At 52.1% G+C, this 16,024-nt stretch overlaps 1 protein-coding gene across 1 annotated transcript; it reads left to right on the forward strand.

The window, feature by feature from the left end:
- Positions 1-1,270: 1,270 nt before the first annotated feature.
- Nudc (nuclear distribution C, dynein complex regulator) lies at positions 1,271-15,748 on the forward strand. The gene is made up of 8 exons (XM_052717407.1): positions 1,271-1,449; positions 5,880-5,957; positions 12,465-12,668; positions 12,761-12,826; positions 13,502-13,816; positions 14,770-14,853; positions 14,948-15,066; positions 15,490-15,748. Exons 1-8 carry the CDS (start codon positions 1,369-1,371, stop codon positions 15,539-15,541), a joined length of 999 nt encoding a protein of 332 aa, XP_052573367.1. The 5' UTR covers positions 1,271-1,368; the 3' UTR covers positions 15,542-15,748.
- The last annotated feature ends 276 nt before the right edge of the window (positions 15,749-16,024 follow it).

Consider the following 16,024-nt stretch of genomic DNA (forward strand, 5'->3'; position numbering starts at 1 on the left):
CGGTGGTGGCGCAGGCCAGGCGGTGGTGGCACACGCCTTTAATCCCAGCACTTGGGAGGCAGAGCCAGGTGGATCTCTGTGAGTTCGAGGCCAGCCTGGGCTACCAAGTGAGTCCCAGGAAAGGCGCAAAGCTACACAGAGAAACCCTGTCTCGAAAAACGGAAAACAAAACAAAACAAAACAAAACAAAATTCAGGACCACTAGCCCAGGGGTGGCTCTACTCGCAATGGGCTGAGCCCTCTCCTGTCAATCACTAATTAAGAAAATGTCCTACAGGTTTACCTCTGTGGGATCTTACGGAGGCATTTTCTCAGCTGAGGCTCCTCTTCTTTGATGACTCCAGCTTGTGTCAAGTTGACGTAAAACTAAAGAGCGCCGCTTCTAGCTGGCAGATGACACAGATCAGCCCTCAGAGACCTGAGTTTGATAGGGGAGTGGAGTCCTGCTCTTTGGGTGTGTTCAAGTGAGGTTCAATCCTCACGAGTCCCTATTCCACGGAGGGCGATACAGCCTGACTCTCAGGAAATGTTTGGTAATAATCTTCCAACAGTATAGCACTTTCAGGTTTACAAAGTAAAAAAATAAATGTATACACGTGGGTGGTGGGGGGGGGGGACCTTCCGGTGATACACACAGGCCATCTCAGTACTTGGAGATGAAGGCAGGTGGACCAGGAGTTCAAGTTCGTCCTTGCCTCCGATACCCCGTCCCTGTCACAGCAAAACAAAGCAAGCCATCACCACCACTCCCACCACTAAAATAAAACAAAAGACCAGAAAAGTTAAGAATTTCCAGACAGTAAGGGAAGAGCATTAATCCAGCTGCAAATAGTTTCTAAGCCTGGGGCTCTATGCAAACTACAGTTGTGTGCACTTTTCCAAAAGCCTGGCCCAGTATGATGGAGGAGGTTGTCCCTTTGGTGAGCACTTTCTTCCTGGGTCTCAACTGCCGCTCGTAGGAAAAGACGGCTGAAGGCACTGCTTGATCAAAACTTCTCTTAACTACCAGCCCTATCAAGGATGTGAGCTCGGAGCTTTCTAGAAGGCTCCCAGGTATCTGGTGACCATAGCAACTCAAACCAAACTCTGCGGCCGCAAGCCCCTCCCACCACTTTCGGGTCGCGCCTGTTGATTTGCTCCTCCCGTTAGCCAATGACCGGTGAAGCGGGCTGTGTTCCGGGAGCTCAATGGCCACCGATGGGCGGGGAGGCGGGAAGAGAGCAGGGAAGGGCGGGCCCGGGCGGCCGGGGCCGTGCGTGTTTCCGGCTCCGCTGCGGAAGGCCGGCGCGGGGAACCGTTGGGCCCGACGCGAACCGTGCGGAGCGCGGGCATCGCAGAGCGCGAGTGCGGAGCTCGGAGCGCAGCGCGATGGGCGGGGAACAGGAGGAGGAGCGCTTCGACGGCATGCTGCTGGCCATGGCGCAGCAGCACGAGGGCGGCGTGCAGGAGGTAAGCGCCGTGGCCCGCGCCCCAGCCCTTCTCCGCCGTGGATCGCCGAGACCTCCCCCACCCCGGCCGCGCGGCTCCCCGCGCCCCAGCTTCCGGCCCGTCCACCCCGCGGGCGAAGTCTCAGTCCCACGCCATCAGTGCCCGGCACTTTGCCCCCAAGAGCAATTCTGCTGTCTCAGAGTGACCCCAGAGCTTCCGCATCCATTCTGTGTTCCACGCGTCCTTTCTCTTGCCTTTTAATGATTACTTCCTAGAGCATCCCTGGACCGACTCTCCCAGACGTGATTTCCATCTTAACCAGAGTGGGGCCTCCTTATCACATACTGCGTGGGGTAGTGAGAACCAGGGTGAGGTCAGCACGTGGCATCTTTAAACATCAGTCGAGGAAGTGAACTGGAGACCTGTAGACTTCTCAGTAGCCTCCTACTAGGTGAAGCGTGCCTAGTCTGTGAGGTGAAATTTAGGAATACCAGTTCTTGGTTTTTTATTTTGTTTTTTTTCCTGTCAGGGTCTTGCTGTGTATCCCCTGCTTGCCCAACTTGTTATATAGACCAAGGTAACTTCCAATTCAGGGTCATCCTCCTGCCTCTGTCTCCCAAGTGCTGGGATTCAGATGTGCGCCACCCTGCCTGGCTCCTAAAATTCAAGAAATTGAATTTTAGGAAAGTAGTACTTTGAAGGGAAAAGACCAAGTTCATTATAATAAGCTTGTTAATGAAGTATTTGTCATTATCGTGTACTAGACACAGAAGACTGGATCCTGGGGATAAAGACACAGACGGAGACCAGGCCTTGCCCTTATGGAGTTACTTATGTGCAAAGAGAACTTCTTGTTTTAAAATTATTATTTGGAACCAGGTGTGCCTTTAATCCCAGCACTCTAAAGGCAGAGGCAGATGGATCTTTTTTGAGGTCAGCCCAGTCTACAGAACTAGTTCCAGGACAGCCAGGGCTACACAGAGAAACCCCCTCTTGAAAGAAACAAAAACAAGGAAATGTATTGTTATTATTCTTGTGTGTGTGTGTATGTGTCAGGACAACTTCGTGGGGCCAGTTCTCTCCCGCCACCTGTATGGGTTCATGACCTTGGGCCCTTGGAGAAGTCACTGTCACCCAGTGAGCCGTCTTGCTGCCCCACAGTGAGCATTTCAGAAGTATAACTCGGAGTCGGATATGATGGTGCATGACTGTAATTCTGGCACTGGGAAGGAAGAGGCAGAATTGCTACAAGTTAGAGGCTAGCCTGCTCTATAGAAGCAAGGTCTCAGCCAGTCATGGGTACATAGTGAGACCCCAATATAATAACCCATAGGTGGTGTTGACTGACCAGACCTAGTTAGCACCGTGGGCGTGGCTTATGAACCACAAAGATCAGCTGGTGCGTACACTGTTAATTGTTTTTTGCCCCCCGAAATGCTGGGAGAGGTGGAAAAGCGCACAGTAGTCTTGACGACTTAACATTCCATAAGCACCCGGGGGTCAGAGAGTGACAGTGTACCCAGAGTCAGACCTCAGCCCCGACCTAGATAGGCTCCTGTCACTGGGGATGGCTTTTCATTTAACTTCCCATTAGGTCTTAGCGTTGCTATTACTGTGATGAAACACCATGACCAAAAGCAAATTGGGGAGGAAAGGGCTGATTTCACTCACAGTTCTATATAACAGTTCATCAGAAGCAGTGAGCGCAGGAATCTGGAGGCTGTGGAGGGGTGCTGCTCACTGGCTTGCTCCTCATGGCTTTCTCAGCCTGCTTTGTATAGAACTTAGGGCCTCTGGCAGGTGGTGGCGCACGCCTTTAGTCCCAACACTCGAGAGGCAGAGCCAGGCGGATCTCCGTGAGTTCCAGGCCAGCCTGGTCTGCAGAGCGAGATCCAGGACAGGCACCAGAACTACACAGCGAAACCCTGTCTTGTAAAGAAAAAAAAAAAAAAAAAAGAACTTGGGACGACTAGCCTGGGGGTGGTATCATCCCACAATGGGCTGGGCCCTCCTCCATCAGTCACTAAACTGCAGGCTGCCTAGAGCCCAATCTTGCGGGGGCATTTTATCAACTCAGGTTCTCTCCTCTCAGATGACTTTAGCTTGTGTCAAGTTGACATAAAACACCTTCCACTACACATTCCAAGTCTTTCCTGTAGGTGATTGTGTTGACCAAGGACTTCTAGATCCCTTGAAGGGAGAGAGTGTGTCAAATCTGCAAACGTGAACAGCCTCCTCGTCTCTATTCCCCTAAACTGACACACAAATAGATTCGGAAGTGAGTTCACTTTCTGTTTGAGTGACTTGAAAGTGCCTAGAAGTGGGGGTTGCACACATTGGGGTAAGTTCTCGTGTCCAATTTAGAACCATAGATGAACCTTGAAGACATTTACGGTAAGTGAAATAAGTCATGTAAGAAAGGACAAACGGTGCCAGGCATGGTGGTGCAGGCCTTTAATCCCAGCACTCAGGAGGTAGAGGCAGCCTGGTCTACAGAGTGAGTTCCAGGAGAGCCAGGGCTACACAGAGAAACCCGGTCTCAAAACAACAGAAAGCTGAACACGTAAGTGGAAAGTCTGACGGTAACAGTGGACCATCAGAACGTCACAGCTTAGCGATACAGTTCAGTGTGGAGTGTTAGCAGTTTGCCTTTGTGGTGGAGTATCCGTCGGGCTGGGAGCTGACTCCAGCTGCCCAGGATTGCAAGACAACATCATCTGTACACATAGCCCAGGAAGGACCAAATAGATTACATTTCTACGCAGTGCATACTGCTGTTGTACCAAAGTGAAGTCTAAACCCCAAGGTGCCTGCCATCATCAGCTGGTGACCGACCGTCTGTCCTCTGAGCCATGGCTCCTGTAGGAAGTCTGTCTTCCACGAGTCTATCTCCCTTTCTGTGCCAGATGTTCCTAAGAGGTTACTGAGCACCAGCAGTCTTTGCTCTCAGTTTCCTGAGGACATGATGTGACCGTCTGCCGCAAGCTTCTGCTTCAGCTCTTGCCTGCTCGATGGACCGAACCCCGGACTATAAGCCAGAATAAACCCTTTCTCCCTTGAGTTGGTGTTCTCAGGTGTTCTCTTTTTGTTTTTAATCACAGCAACAGGGAAAAGAACTAAAACACCACTGGGCAGATACAGTCACCCTCTGCTTTCTTGAGACAGGGTCTTACTAGATAGCTGAGGGTGACCATACACCCATGATCCTCCTGCCTCAGCCTCCTGAATATTGGCCTTATAGGTATATGCTACCACACTCACTTATCATTATTATTATTATTTTTAATTATTTAGCTGGGTGTGATGCTGCACACTTTTAATTCCAGCACTTGGGAGGCAGAGGCAGGCTTTTTTGGAGAGGGGGTTTTCAAGACAGGGTTTCTTTGTGTAGCTTTGGAACCTGTTCTGGATCTCGCTCTGTAGCCCAGGCTGGCCTTGAACTCACAGAGACCTTCCTGCATCTGCCTCCCGAGTGCTGAGATTAAAGGTGTGCACCACCACTGCCTGGCTTGTGAATCGTGTTTGAGGCCAGCCACAGCTATGTAGTAAGACCCTGTCTCAAAAACAACGGGTCAGAGAGATGGCTGAGTTAAGAGCACATACTGCTCTTCCAGAGGACCCGAGTTTGATTCCCGGCAGCTCACAACTGCCTGTAACTTCAGTTTCAGGGATTCCTACTCTGGCCTTTGTGTTCCAGACACTCCTAAGGGCTTGCTTTTTAAAAAAGATTTAAAAAGTGTTTCTGCTGCCATGACACTAGAAGAGGATATCAGATCTCCTGGAGTTACAGATGATTAGGAAGGACCAGCTCAGGGCCGGGAACTGAATCCAGGTTCTCTGTGAGGGCAGGGAGTGCTCTTCGTGGCTCAGTCATCTGTCCAGTCCTGTGCTGCTTAATCCTGAGCGCTGAGAGTAAAGGTGTGTGACACCGCCCGGTGCATGTGTGTGTTTATGTGTGGGTGGGTGTGCCCCACAGCTTGTGTGTGGCGGTTAGATGACAACTTTCAGGAGTTGTTCCTTCTACTGTGGGTTCTGGGCAACAGCCCAGGTGGTCAGGGTTGCACAAAAGGGGCTCTTACCCACTGAGCCATCTCTAGACATTCAGATGGGCTTTACTGTCTAGTGGTGAAGGCTTTGTTCGGGCATTCAAGTCCCGGGTGTAGAGGAAGAGTGGCTGGCTGGGTCCGGCACCACTGTGAAGGTGGATGTGCGTGTACACACACACACACACACACACACACACACACACACACACACACGAAATGAGCTTGTGTTTCAGGTTGAAGATCCTGGCAGAAGGGACTCAGGGACTTGGTAGGGAGGCTGGCTGTTCAGGTGGGAGGTTCAGAGGTAATGCTTAAGTTCAAATTCTCTCCTGAACTAGGGCCTTGTCTGCAGTTGAGGGCCCCCGTCCCGAGCCCCAGGCCTCAGCCTCCCCCTCTGTCTTTCAGCTTGTGAACACCTTCTTCAGCTTCCTTCGACGCAAAACAGACTTTTTCGTTGGAGGAGAAGAGGGGATGGCAGAGAAGGTGAGTGCTGGGATCCTTCTCCTCGGGTGGGTTGTTGCTGGGAAGGAAGGCTCACCTGGCTTGTGTAAGCCGAATGCACTCCTCAGGCTGGGCCTGGGGAAGGGAATGAGCTGCCGCTGAGGCCCTGCCCCTGGCTGGGTCCTGTGAGCTTCCTGTGGTCCCTGAGCAGGTTCATGGGGATCAGCCATCATTGTATGGATGAGGAAGTTGGCTCAGGGGTGGTTTACACTCTGCAAAGTTCCGAGCTGAGTTGTAGAACACCATGGAGACCATCTGCTGTAGGCTTGGCGTCCATCCCTGAGTCATCCTCCACCCACCAGGTTTTTACCGATTATCTGGCTGGGGGATGAGTGGCTAGACATTACAATTGGAACCTGAAAACCAGCATGGTGGTGCATGCCTGTAATCCTAGCACTGAATTTGAGGATAGCTTGTGCTACATAGTGGATTCAGATCTATGGTATGAGACCCCATCTCAAAAAAGAAAGCAAAAATTAAAAAAACTAAGACACAGCAGCTCAGGCCTGTAGTTTCAGCACTTAGGAGGTGGTGGCACAAGGATTAGGAGCTTAGGGCCATCCTTGGCTATGTGGTCAACCTGGGCTACGTCACTAGATCCTGTGTCAGACAGCGCTACTACCCCTTTCCTCCACGTTATGAGCTCCTACCTCAGACTCATTCAAATGGCTTCCATCAGAAAGACAGGAAAAGCTGTGTGTGTGGTGCTACACAGGGTCACTGTGGAGGCTGAGGCAGGAGGGTGGCTAAGCCTGCAAGTTTGACACCAGCCTGGTACAGTTGAAAGGAGAGGGTAACAACAGGAATGGAGTGTTGACAGATGTGCAGAAGTTGGAGTCACGGAACGGAGTGTTGACAGATGTGCAGAAGTTGGAGTCACTGGGCACAGCCAGTGGGGATGTCGGGTGGTCCCTCTACCATGGCAAAGAGCCTGGTGGCTCCTGGAGTATAAAAATAGCATCACTGTGCCCAGCAGTTCCATTTCTGGGCGAGATCGGGAAGACTTGCTTGCATGTGCCTATGTTCCTGATAACAGACATTATTCAGAATAAGCAAAAGGTGGGAGGGGCCTGGAGAGAAGGCTCTGTGTAAGAGGGCTGGCCGCAGTTGCTGAGGACTCGAGGTTTCCCGGAACCCACAGCAGGTAGCTCACAAATGCCTGTAACCAGCGTCATGGGATCTGATGCCCACTTGAACTCGGATGTGTATAACACCAGCTCAGAGAGATACACATACACATCATTTTTTTGAGACAGGGTTTCTCTGTGTAGCCCTGGCTGTCCTGGAACTCTCTCTGTAGACCATGTTGGCCTCAAACTCAGAGATCCCCCTGCTTCTGCCTCCTGAGTGCTGGGATTAAAGGCCTGTGTCACCATGCCCAGCATGAGATCTTAAAACAAACAAAAAGCCCAATCCTTTGACATACCACTCAAGTCCAATACTTACTCAAATTTAGGTTTGCTAAGAGCTCATTAGACTGAGAGCTTGGGGGAGCGCTTCAGGTACTCTTACTATTTTATTATGAGAGATACTGGGAGGCACTCAGGAGGCAGAGGCAGGAGGATCTCCATGAGTTTGAGAATAGGGGTAGTGAGTTCTAGACCAGTTCACTCTCTCTCTCTCTCTCTCTCTCTCTCTCTCTCACACACACACACACACACACACACACACACAGGAAGAGCCATACAGAAGCAGAGCACATGGCAGGGTGTGAGGGTATGGCACACACACATACACACACACACACACACACACACACACACACACACACACACACACACACACACACACGAAGAGCCATACACCACATGGCAGGGTGTGAGGGTGTGGTGCCGCCATGTTCCCTCTGGTTTTGCTTTCTTCCCAGGATCTTCATGTAACAGGGAATGGTTCAGGCTTCATTGTTCCGGGATCTCATGTGTGAGCATGGTTGATAGCTCCATCATTGGCTGTTGATCACGTCAGTCTGCAGGTCCTCCCCACTGCCGTCCTCCACTGGGGACTGGGTTAGAAGATCCAGCCTCAGTGCTTGCTGAGTCTTCTTAGCAACCTGCAGGCCCTAAGCTCTGAGACAGGACTTTTTTTTCCCCGAGACAGGGTTTCTCTCTGTAGCTTTGGAGCCTGTCCTGGATCTTGCTCTGTAGACCAGGCTGGCCCCTACCTCCTGAGTGCTGGGATTAGAGGCATGTGCCATCACCACCTGGCCCCAGACAGGATTCTAACAGACATGGTTTCAGTCTAACAGAAGATGCCAAGGACTTAGGAGCTTTGTGTCAGGAACCTGGGACAGACTTGGTTGTTACTGTTGATTGCACCCACCTTGTGGGTTGTAGCTGGAGTTGTTGCTCTGTAGGATCATTGGATGCTGTCAGGTGGACTCCAGGCTTGGCTTCTTTTCTTCCCAGCACTCTGTTGTAGACAGACAGAAGTACAAAGCAGTCAGCGGTCTGTCTCTCTCTGACACTGTCAGCTGGGGTCGTGTCTGGACCTGTCACTTCAGGATAGTCTACCATCTTTCTTTGTAGAAGCTTGCTTGGGGAGTTTTATTTTAATGTGTTACATTCGTTTACGTTGTGGAATATTTGTCTAATGATGCAAAGATGTGTTGCATTCTTTCATGTTGCATTTGTTTAACTCTGTGAAGCTGTGTTACTTTGCCTGACTAAAACACCTAATTGGTCTAATAAAGAGCTGAATGGCCAATAGCAGGGCAGGAGAGGGATCGGCGGGCCTGGCAGGCAGAGAGAATAAATAGGAGGAGAAATCTGGGGAAGGGAGATCAAGGAGCAAGAAAAGGAGGAGCCAGCCCCCCAGCTACACAGCCAGCCATGGAATAAGAAGGAAAGAAAAGAGATGCAGAAATAGAGAAAGGTAAAAACCCAGAGGCAAAAGATAGACGGGATAAGTTAGAAAAGCTGGCTAGAAACAAGCCAAGCTAAGGCCAGGCATTCATAAGAGAGAATAAGACTCTGTGTGATTTATTTGGGAGCTGGGTGGCAGGCCCCCAAAGAGTTAAAAAAAAAAAAAAAAAAAACACCAACCACAACGCTCTCCATCACTGTTTGCTTCTCTGCAGGAAGAGCCCAGACTGCTGCTTTCAGAATTATTTGTTACTAGTGTGTTTCCAAGGTGACCCATGAGGTGGGTTTTTTCCTTTACTGTTAACACTCATGGACTTGAGTTCCAGGGTTGTTACCAAGTCAATCAAGAGGGAAGTCTGTGTCAAAGGACACAGGCCAGTTTGGCTTTGATACTAGCATGAGTGAGACTCCCTGTCAGCCCCCATGCCAGGCCCCATGTCAACTGCTGTCTCTTCCATCTTGGGGTTTATCACGGTATTGTCACCTGCTTCCCTGCTTCCCTCAGCCTAGCTTAGGTGAGCCTCTCTCCTCCTTTTCCTTTGTCTTTGGCTGCCAGTAAAGGATACTCGGTTCTCTGTCATTTAATAATTTTGTGTGTGGTACTGGGCACTAACCCTTAGGCTAGGCACCGCTGAGGTGTATCCGCGCCCCGCCCCCAGTCAAAGTCTGGATGTGGAGAGCACAGTGGCCTTAAGCTTGATCTTCCCTCTTCTGCCTCCGGGGTGCTGGGATTACAGGAGTGGAGTCACCATGCCTGGCTGGGTCTTGATTCTGTCTTTAAATTCTGTGAATGTTGGAACAGATAGGCTTCCCAGTCAGCAGCTTAATAAGAGGTGTTTTGTAAAATTACATTCAGAAAAATGGTTGAGGTATTTGAGATGCTACGGAGAGAGGTCAGGCAGGATCCGGCTTCAGAGGGCATGAGACACAGCCCTCGTGATTCCACTCAAGTGAAGAAGGTGCCGACAGCTGGGTGAGGTGCAGTTAAGGGCCTTGTTCTTGGATTGAACAAGGCTGTCCCAGGTAAAGGGAGCAACAGATAGCAAATGCAGAGCTGTGCAAGTTACTCAAAGAAAAAGTTGCGTGCACTCACGCACGCACGCACGTACGCGCGCACACTTGCACTTTGCAGGCCAGATGGAAGGCGCTGGGCAGAGGCTGAGTCAGGCCGCATGCTGGGGAGTAGTGGGCTATTCTGTGTACGGCTGCTTCTGGAGGCCCAGACCTTGTGGAGGGGAGACAACTCAGCCTGAAGCAGCCATGGCCCTAGGCTGGCACCAGGTGGGTCTTCATAAATGACCCTTTGCTCTGGCCTTGGTCACTTGGATCACTGTTACTATCACTCAAAATGAGGAACGTCCAAGGAGAACGATGCTGGGGTACTGGTTTGTGGGGTAGGTGAGTGTAGCAAGCTTTCTTGTCATATTAATTATGAAAGCTTGGCCTTAGCTTAGGCTTTTTCCCAACGAGCTCTTATAACTTAAATCAGTCTGTCTCTATTAATCTACATTCTGTCACGTGGCTCGGTTACCTCTTCTGCACAGACTTCTTCAGGGTCTCTCTGGCATCTCCCTGCCTCTCTTCTTCCCTGAGTTCTCTCCCTGGAAATCCCAACTAGTCTCTCCTGCCTAGCTGTTGGCCATTCAGCTCTTTACTAAACCAATCATAGTGACACATCTTCACACAGTGTAAACAAATATCCACAACAGGTAAGGGTGGAAAGAAGCCAGGTTGGTTCTGCACCTCCCCCACCCCAGCTCTAGACATCTCCTCACTGAGACCTCGCAGTCTTCTGGGGCCTGGGGGGCGTCTTGGTAGTTCAGAGGACAGGGGTCAGGTGTGCACTTCAACCCAGTCTGGAAAAGGGAGAAAGCTGGGGTTAGGCGGGGCCAAGAGACAGACTCAACAGAACCCCTGTAGTCCACTGCTTGAATGTGTTACTGACCCTGGGGGGGTCAGGGTCAGGCTCTGGTGCCTTTGGGTTGGGTGTAAGTGACTGCAGTCCTCCCTTCCAGACTAGGAACCGTTCTTGTCCCTGTCATCTCTGACAAGAAAACACCTGTGTTCAACCCACCAGACCCAGAATGCCTCACTCTTCCCCACCTGCCAGCCTGTGGCTCCCGGCCACATGTCAGTGACTAAAGCTTGACTCGAGACCCCCACAGCCCCTGCACAGACCACCTCTAGCGTGTCCTTTGGTGGAGGGGACTGGGAAGAAGGGTCAGATGCTGCTCTGCTTGGCTTTGACTTTGCTGGTGGCTCATCTGCCCTCTTTTAACCTCCAGGAAGTCATAGGACAAGTAGATTGTGACATGATTTATGGGCTGGAAGAGGAGAAGGCCCTGTCCCTGCCCCTCCTTGGCCAGTGATTGTCAGGTGGCTTGAGTTCAAGGTCCCTGTGATTAGAAACTGGGGACAAGGCCCTGTGCTGGAACAGCCGCTGCTGCAGTTGATTGCTGGCCTGCTGTTCCTCTCCACAGCAGCGTGGCCTCTGAGCCCCTCCTCTTTCTCACCCCCAGCATTACTCTCTTTTTTTTTTTTATTTTTGGTTTTCCGAGACAGGGTTTCTCTGTGTAGCTTTGTGCCTTTCCTGGATCTCGCTCTGTAGCCCAGGCTGGCCTCGAACTCTCAAAGATCCGCCTGCCTCTGCCTCCCGAGTGGTGGGATTAAAGGCATGTGCCACCGACGCCCGGCCCAGCATTATTCTTAAACCTGTTGGCACTCTGGTGTCTTTTTTACCCTGGCAGAGTCTGAAGCTGTTCAGCATGGCATGGGGCTGGGGGTTGGGAGGGACGGGAGGGAGAGTCACAAATGAATGAGAGTCTGGGAGCATTTGGCAGACCCTTGGGTGTGGGAGGCCATGGTGACTTCTGTGACTGCCTCCTTCCTCCAGCTTAGGGTCAGAGATGCTTGGAAGGTGGCTTATTGAGCACTGATCCCGGGGTAGGTGAGGTGGCTGCCCTGGGAGACCGCAGGTGTGCACTCTGTATGGGTGTGGGTGGCCAGACTTGCATTTTCCAAGGGTCTGTTCAGAGTCCACTAGGTAAAATTCCAGAGACATTTGAGCTACTCCTGGAGACTGGCCAGTAAGACGAAGACCTCATTCTAGGTGAAAACAGCATATGCCGAGGCTGCGATTAGAGAGAGATGGGGTGACTCAGGGTCAGGTGCCATGGGGCTAGCCCGGGGTGGCGGGGGTGGGGGGTATCTAGCAGGTCCTGGGGTTGAAGCACCATGGGAGGCTCACTCAGTGGACGTGAAAGGACTTGAAATCAGAAGCTCTCTGTTTAGGAAGGAAAATGGCCTCTTCCCTTGGGAGGGGTCTGCTTGCTGATTCTGGGTGGGACTTTTTGAGTGCTGCCATCTGGGACTGTATGCCCAAGATGGACATAGGCAAGAAGAGAGAATGTCGGGGAACAGGCAGTGTAGACCTGGGTGCTAGGGAGGCTTCCTAAAAGGGCTGAGCTTGCGTTCTGCTTATAACAGAAGCAGCTACCGGCACCGTCCTCACCGTCCTCCCGCGGCACAGCTGCTCACCTGACGGCATTTGCGAGCCAGGGGCGGGCAGGGCTTTGTCCCTAGGCCTTCAAACACTGTCCCTGCTCTGACGGTTCACTGCCCTCCCTAGCTCATCACACAGACTTTTAAGCACCACAACCAGCTGGCACAGAAGGCCCGGAGAGAGAAGCGAGCGCGGCAGGAGACTGAGAGGCAGGAGAAGGCAGAGCGGGCAGCTCGGCTGGCCAAGGAGGCCAAGGCAGAGACCCCTGGGCCTCAGATCAAGGAGCTGACGGACGAGGAAGCAGAGAGACTGCAGCTGGAGATTGACCAGGTCAGGCTGGGCTTCCCTCCTCTGCCCCCATCCCTGACTGCATTGGCCCTGGGAAGTAGGGCTCTGTTCCACCTGGGTTCCTTTTGCTGCAGAGAAAGGATGCAGAGAATCATGAGGTCCAGCTCAAGAATGGCAGCCTTGACTCACCAGGGAAGCAGGTAAGATAGACTAGCAGGAGGCGTGGGCATCAGCTTCCTCCCCTCAACAGAATTCCCTCATCACCCTCCCCTGCCCCTAGCCTTGGGGACTCTTCCATACTTCAAGGTCCCACTCCAAAGAAACCTAGAACAGAGTCAGTGTGGTGGCCACACCGTAATCTCAGCACCTGGCGGGCTGTGGCAGAAAAACTGATGTAAATATGGGCGATATAGTGAGAACCTATCTGAAACCAATGTATTCTTTTCAACCCAGGCATAGTGGCACATGCCTTTAATGCCAGCACTCAGGAGGCAGGGGCAGGCGGATCTCTGAGTTTGAGGCCAGCCTGGTCTACCGAGTGAGTTCCAGGACAGCCAGGACTGTTACACAGAGAAACCCTGTCTCAAAAAACCAAAAAACAACCAACCAAAAAAATGCACACAACTCAGAGGGCACCCTGAGGGGTGGGCTGAGGGGCAGTGGGCTCCGCCATATCCTTTGTCACATGATACATTTTGAGCCCTTCTGGCAGAGATCAGGACCTGTTTTACTTTGATTCCCAGTGGCCTGGGGTGTGTAGGTCTGACATGCTTAGGTCTGCTCTCGTGACTGTTATGTCCAGTGGCAGTTCAGGCCTGGCCTGGTGGAAGTCTGGTGTGTCAGGTAAGTCACTCAGCACCCCTGACTGTGAGCAGGATGCTGAGGAGGAGGAAGAGGAGGAAGATGAGAAGGACAGAGGAAAGCTGAAGCCCAACCTAGGCAACGGGGCTGACCTGCCCAACTACCGCTGGACCCAGACCCTGTCGGAGCTAGATCTGGCAGTGCCCTTCCGAGTCAGCTTCCGGCTGAAGGGGAAGGACGTGGTGGTGGACATCCAGCGGCGGCACCTCCGGGTGGGCCTCAAAGGACAGCCTCCGCTGATTGACGGTGAGCTGTACAACGAAGTAAAGGTGGAGGAGAGCTCGTGGCTCATCGAGGACGGCAAGGTGGTGACCGTGCATCTGGAGAAGGTAAGAAGGTAGGGAGGTCCGGCCCAGCCTGGGTGCTGACTGTGCGGTGGTGGGGGGTGTGTGTGTGTGTCTGTCTGTCTGTCTGTCTGTCCCCTCATCCCCGCTGGCTGTGTTGCAGGCCTTGGGGACTTACTCCTCTCTCTGCCCTTACCGTGCGGTCAGGAAACAGCTTCCATTCAGTTGTGTGCCTCCCTTGGCGCCGGTGGGTAGAGGCAGGCTGAGCAGTCTTGTACGCCAGGCCTCTTCCTTCCCATCATGCTTGCACGTGGGTTCAGTTCCACACATGCTTGAACACCTACTGTGTGCCAGGCACTGTTCTAAGGACTGGAGAACAGTGAACCGAATGTAGAGTTTGCCCTCATGAAGTCCATATTGTCTCCTACACTGCCTTCCTAGAGGTAGGACGTTTACTGGGGTAAATAAAGGCAGTGTCTGGAAAGGGTCAAGAGCCCAAGGACAGCTTCCCCGGCACAGACGGTGGCTCGGCTGCCACCCACACACCTGTGCCTTTGTACTTGGTTTTCCTCCCAGCCAGAATCTCCTTTCTCATTCTTTGCTTTTTTCCTAAGTTTTTAAAAGATTTATTTATTTATCATACATTGGGGTTTTGCCTGCATCTATTGTCTGTGTGAGGGTGTCAGAGCCCCGGGATGGAGTTACAGACAGTTGTGAGCTGCCATGTGTTCCTCTAGCCTCTCTGCTCCACGCTGAGTGGCCACTGCGCACTTTCTTGCTGTGATGCATTGATTTATAACTGTTGACCTCTGTGTGTCTTCCCCGGCTACTGGGTGGACAGAAGTCTGGTCCTTCTATACCCCTGGTCCCAGCGCAGGCCTGCATGGGGCTTGGACACAGATGTGGATGGGAGAGAGTTTAGTTCTAAAAGGGTTGAGGTGTAATCCCTGGGTCATAGAGCTTTCCTTCCCATGGATGTCTCCCCCGCCTCCTCTCAGATCAATAAGATGGAATGGTGGAACCGCTTGGTTACCAGCGACCCTGAAATCAATACCAAGAAGATTAACCCTGAAAACTCCAAGGTGAGTCCTACTTGGCTCGGAAGGTTTTTTTTGTGGAGCTTGGGGGGATAGGTAGGCCAGTGCATCCTTCATTCCTCTCTCTGCCTCTCCCTAGCTGTCAGACCTGGACAGTGAGACTCGCAGCATGGTGGAGAAGATGATGTATGACCAAAGACAGAAGTCCATGGGCTTGCCCACCTCTGATGAGCAGAAGAAGCAGGAAATCCTGAAGAAGTAAGCAACCTGGGGATAGGAGGATTGCCCTGGGGACTTAGGCCTGGGTGGTGACAGTATGCCACTGAATGGGACTCTAGACTGCCCTGCCCCCTTCCAGCATGAACCAGCCAAGTTCATGGTCTGTGGCCTTGGCTTGCCTAACCTGACCACTTGCCAGGGTCACCTCCAGGACAAGGCCACCTTAAGAGTAGGAAGCAATAGGTAAGAAGAGGTCATCGCCACCTACTGGAAGCTGGAGCCACTGCTGGCACTCCGGAGCACTTCAGCCTTGAGGGTTCAAATGGGCTTCAGCTCTCAGGCCCCACGAGGCTTGGCCCCGGGTTCTTCAGGGTTCTGAGGAGGTTAGGCCCAGTGTCAGGACTGGAAATCGGCTAGCTTGGGGTGGACAGCTTCCTTCACTCTTATACCTCTGTTTCCCAGGTTCATGGATCAGCACCCAGAGATGGATTTCTCCAAAGCTAAATTCAACTAACTCCTGTGTTTGCCTTCCTGAACTCTTCGGATTGGCCCCTAAATTTCCTTTCCCACCTTTTCCTGGGACCTGGGAACCTTAGGGCTGGGGCAGGCATGGGACTTCCCGGGCATGTGAGCTCCGGGGCTTCACCGGAGAAGGGCTGGGTCTTGGGGGTCCTCTCCTCCCTGTTTGGCCTGTTACACATTAAAACTATTTACCCTGCTCCTCCTGTGTCCTCCCTTTAGCTCTCCCTAGCTGCTGCTGGGAGCTGGGGTTTTGGCTTCTAGCCCAGATTCTGCTGTGTAGAATTCTACCTACTAGGGCAGGTTCTTGATTCTGGATCTCTGCTCCCCTTATGACTTAGGGAGGACTGTAACACAGGTTTTAGGTATTTATTTGTTTAGAGACAGGGTTTCTCTGTAGCCTTGGCAGTCCTGGAACTCACTTGGTAGTCCAGGCTGGCCTCGAACTCACAGAGACCCACCTGGCTCTGCTTCCCGC

The sequence above is a fragment of the Peromyscus californicus genome, unplaced genomic scaffold, assembly GCF_007827085.1.
Source record: "Peromyscus californicus insignis strain IS unplaced genomic scaffold, ASM782708v3 Scaffold_5__1_contigs__length_169319896, whole genome shotgun sequence".
Classification (NCBI taxonomy): domain Eukaryota; kingdom Metazoa; phylum Chordata; class Mammalia; order Rodentia; family Cricetidae; genus Peromyscus; species Peromyscus californicus.

Bases quoted from the DNA above. Each gene is read 5' to 3' on its own strand.
- Nudc (XM_052717407.1), top strand. From the start codon at position 1,369: ATGGGCGGGGAACAGGAGGAGGAGCGCTTCGACGGCATGCTGCTGGCC. The intron at 13,817-14,769 runs GTAAGAAGGTAG...GCCTCCTCTCAG, and splicing joins TGACCGTGCATCTGGAGAAG to ATCAATAAGATGGAATGGTG. The intron at 14,854-14,947 runs GTGAGTCCTACT...GCCTCTCCCTAG, and splicing joins TTAACCCTGAAAACTCCAAG to CTGTCAGACCTGGACAGTGA.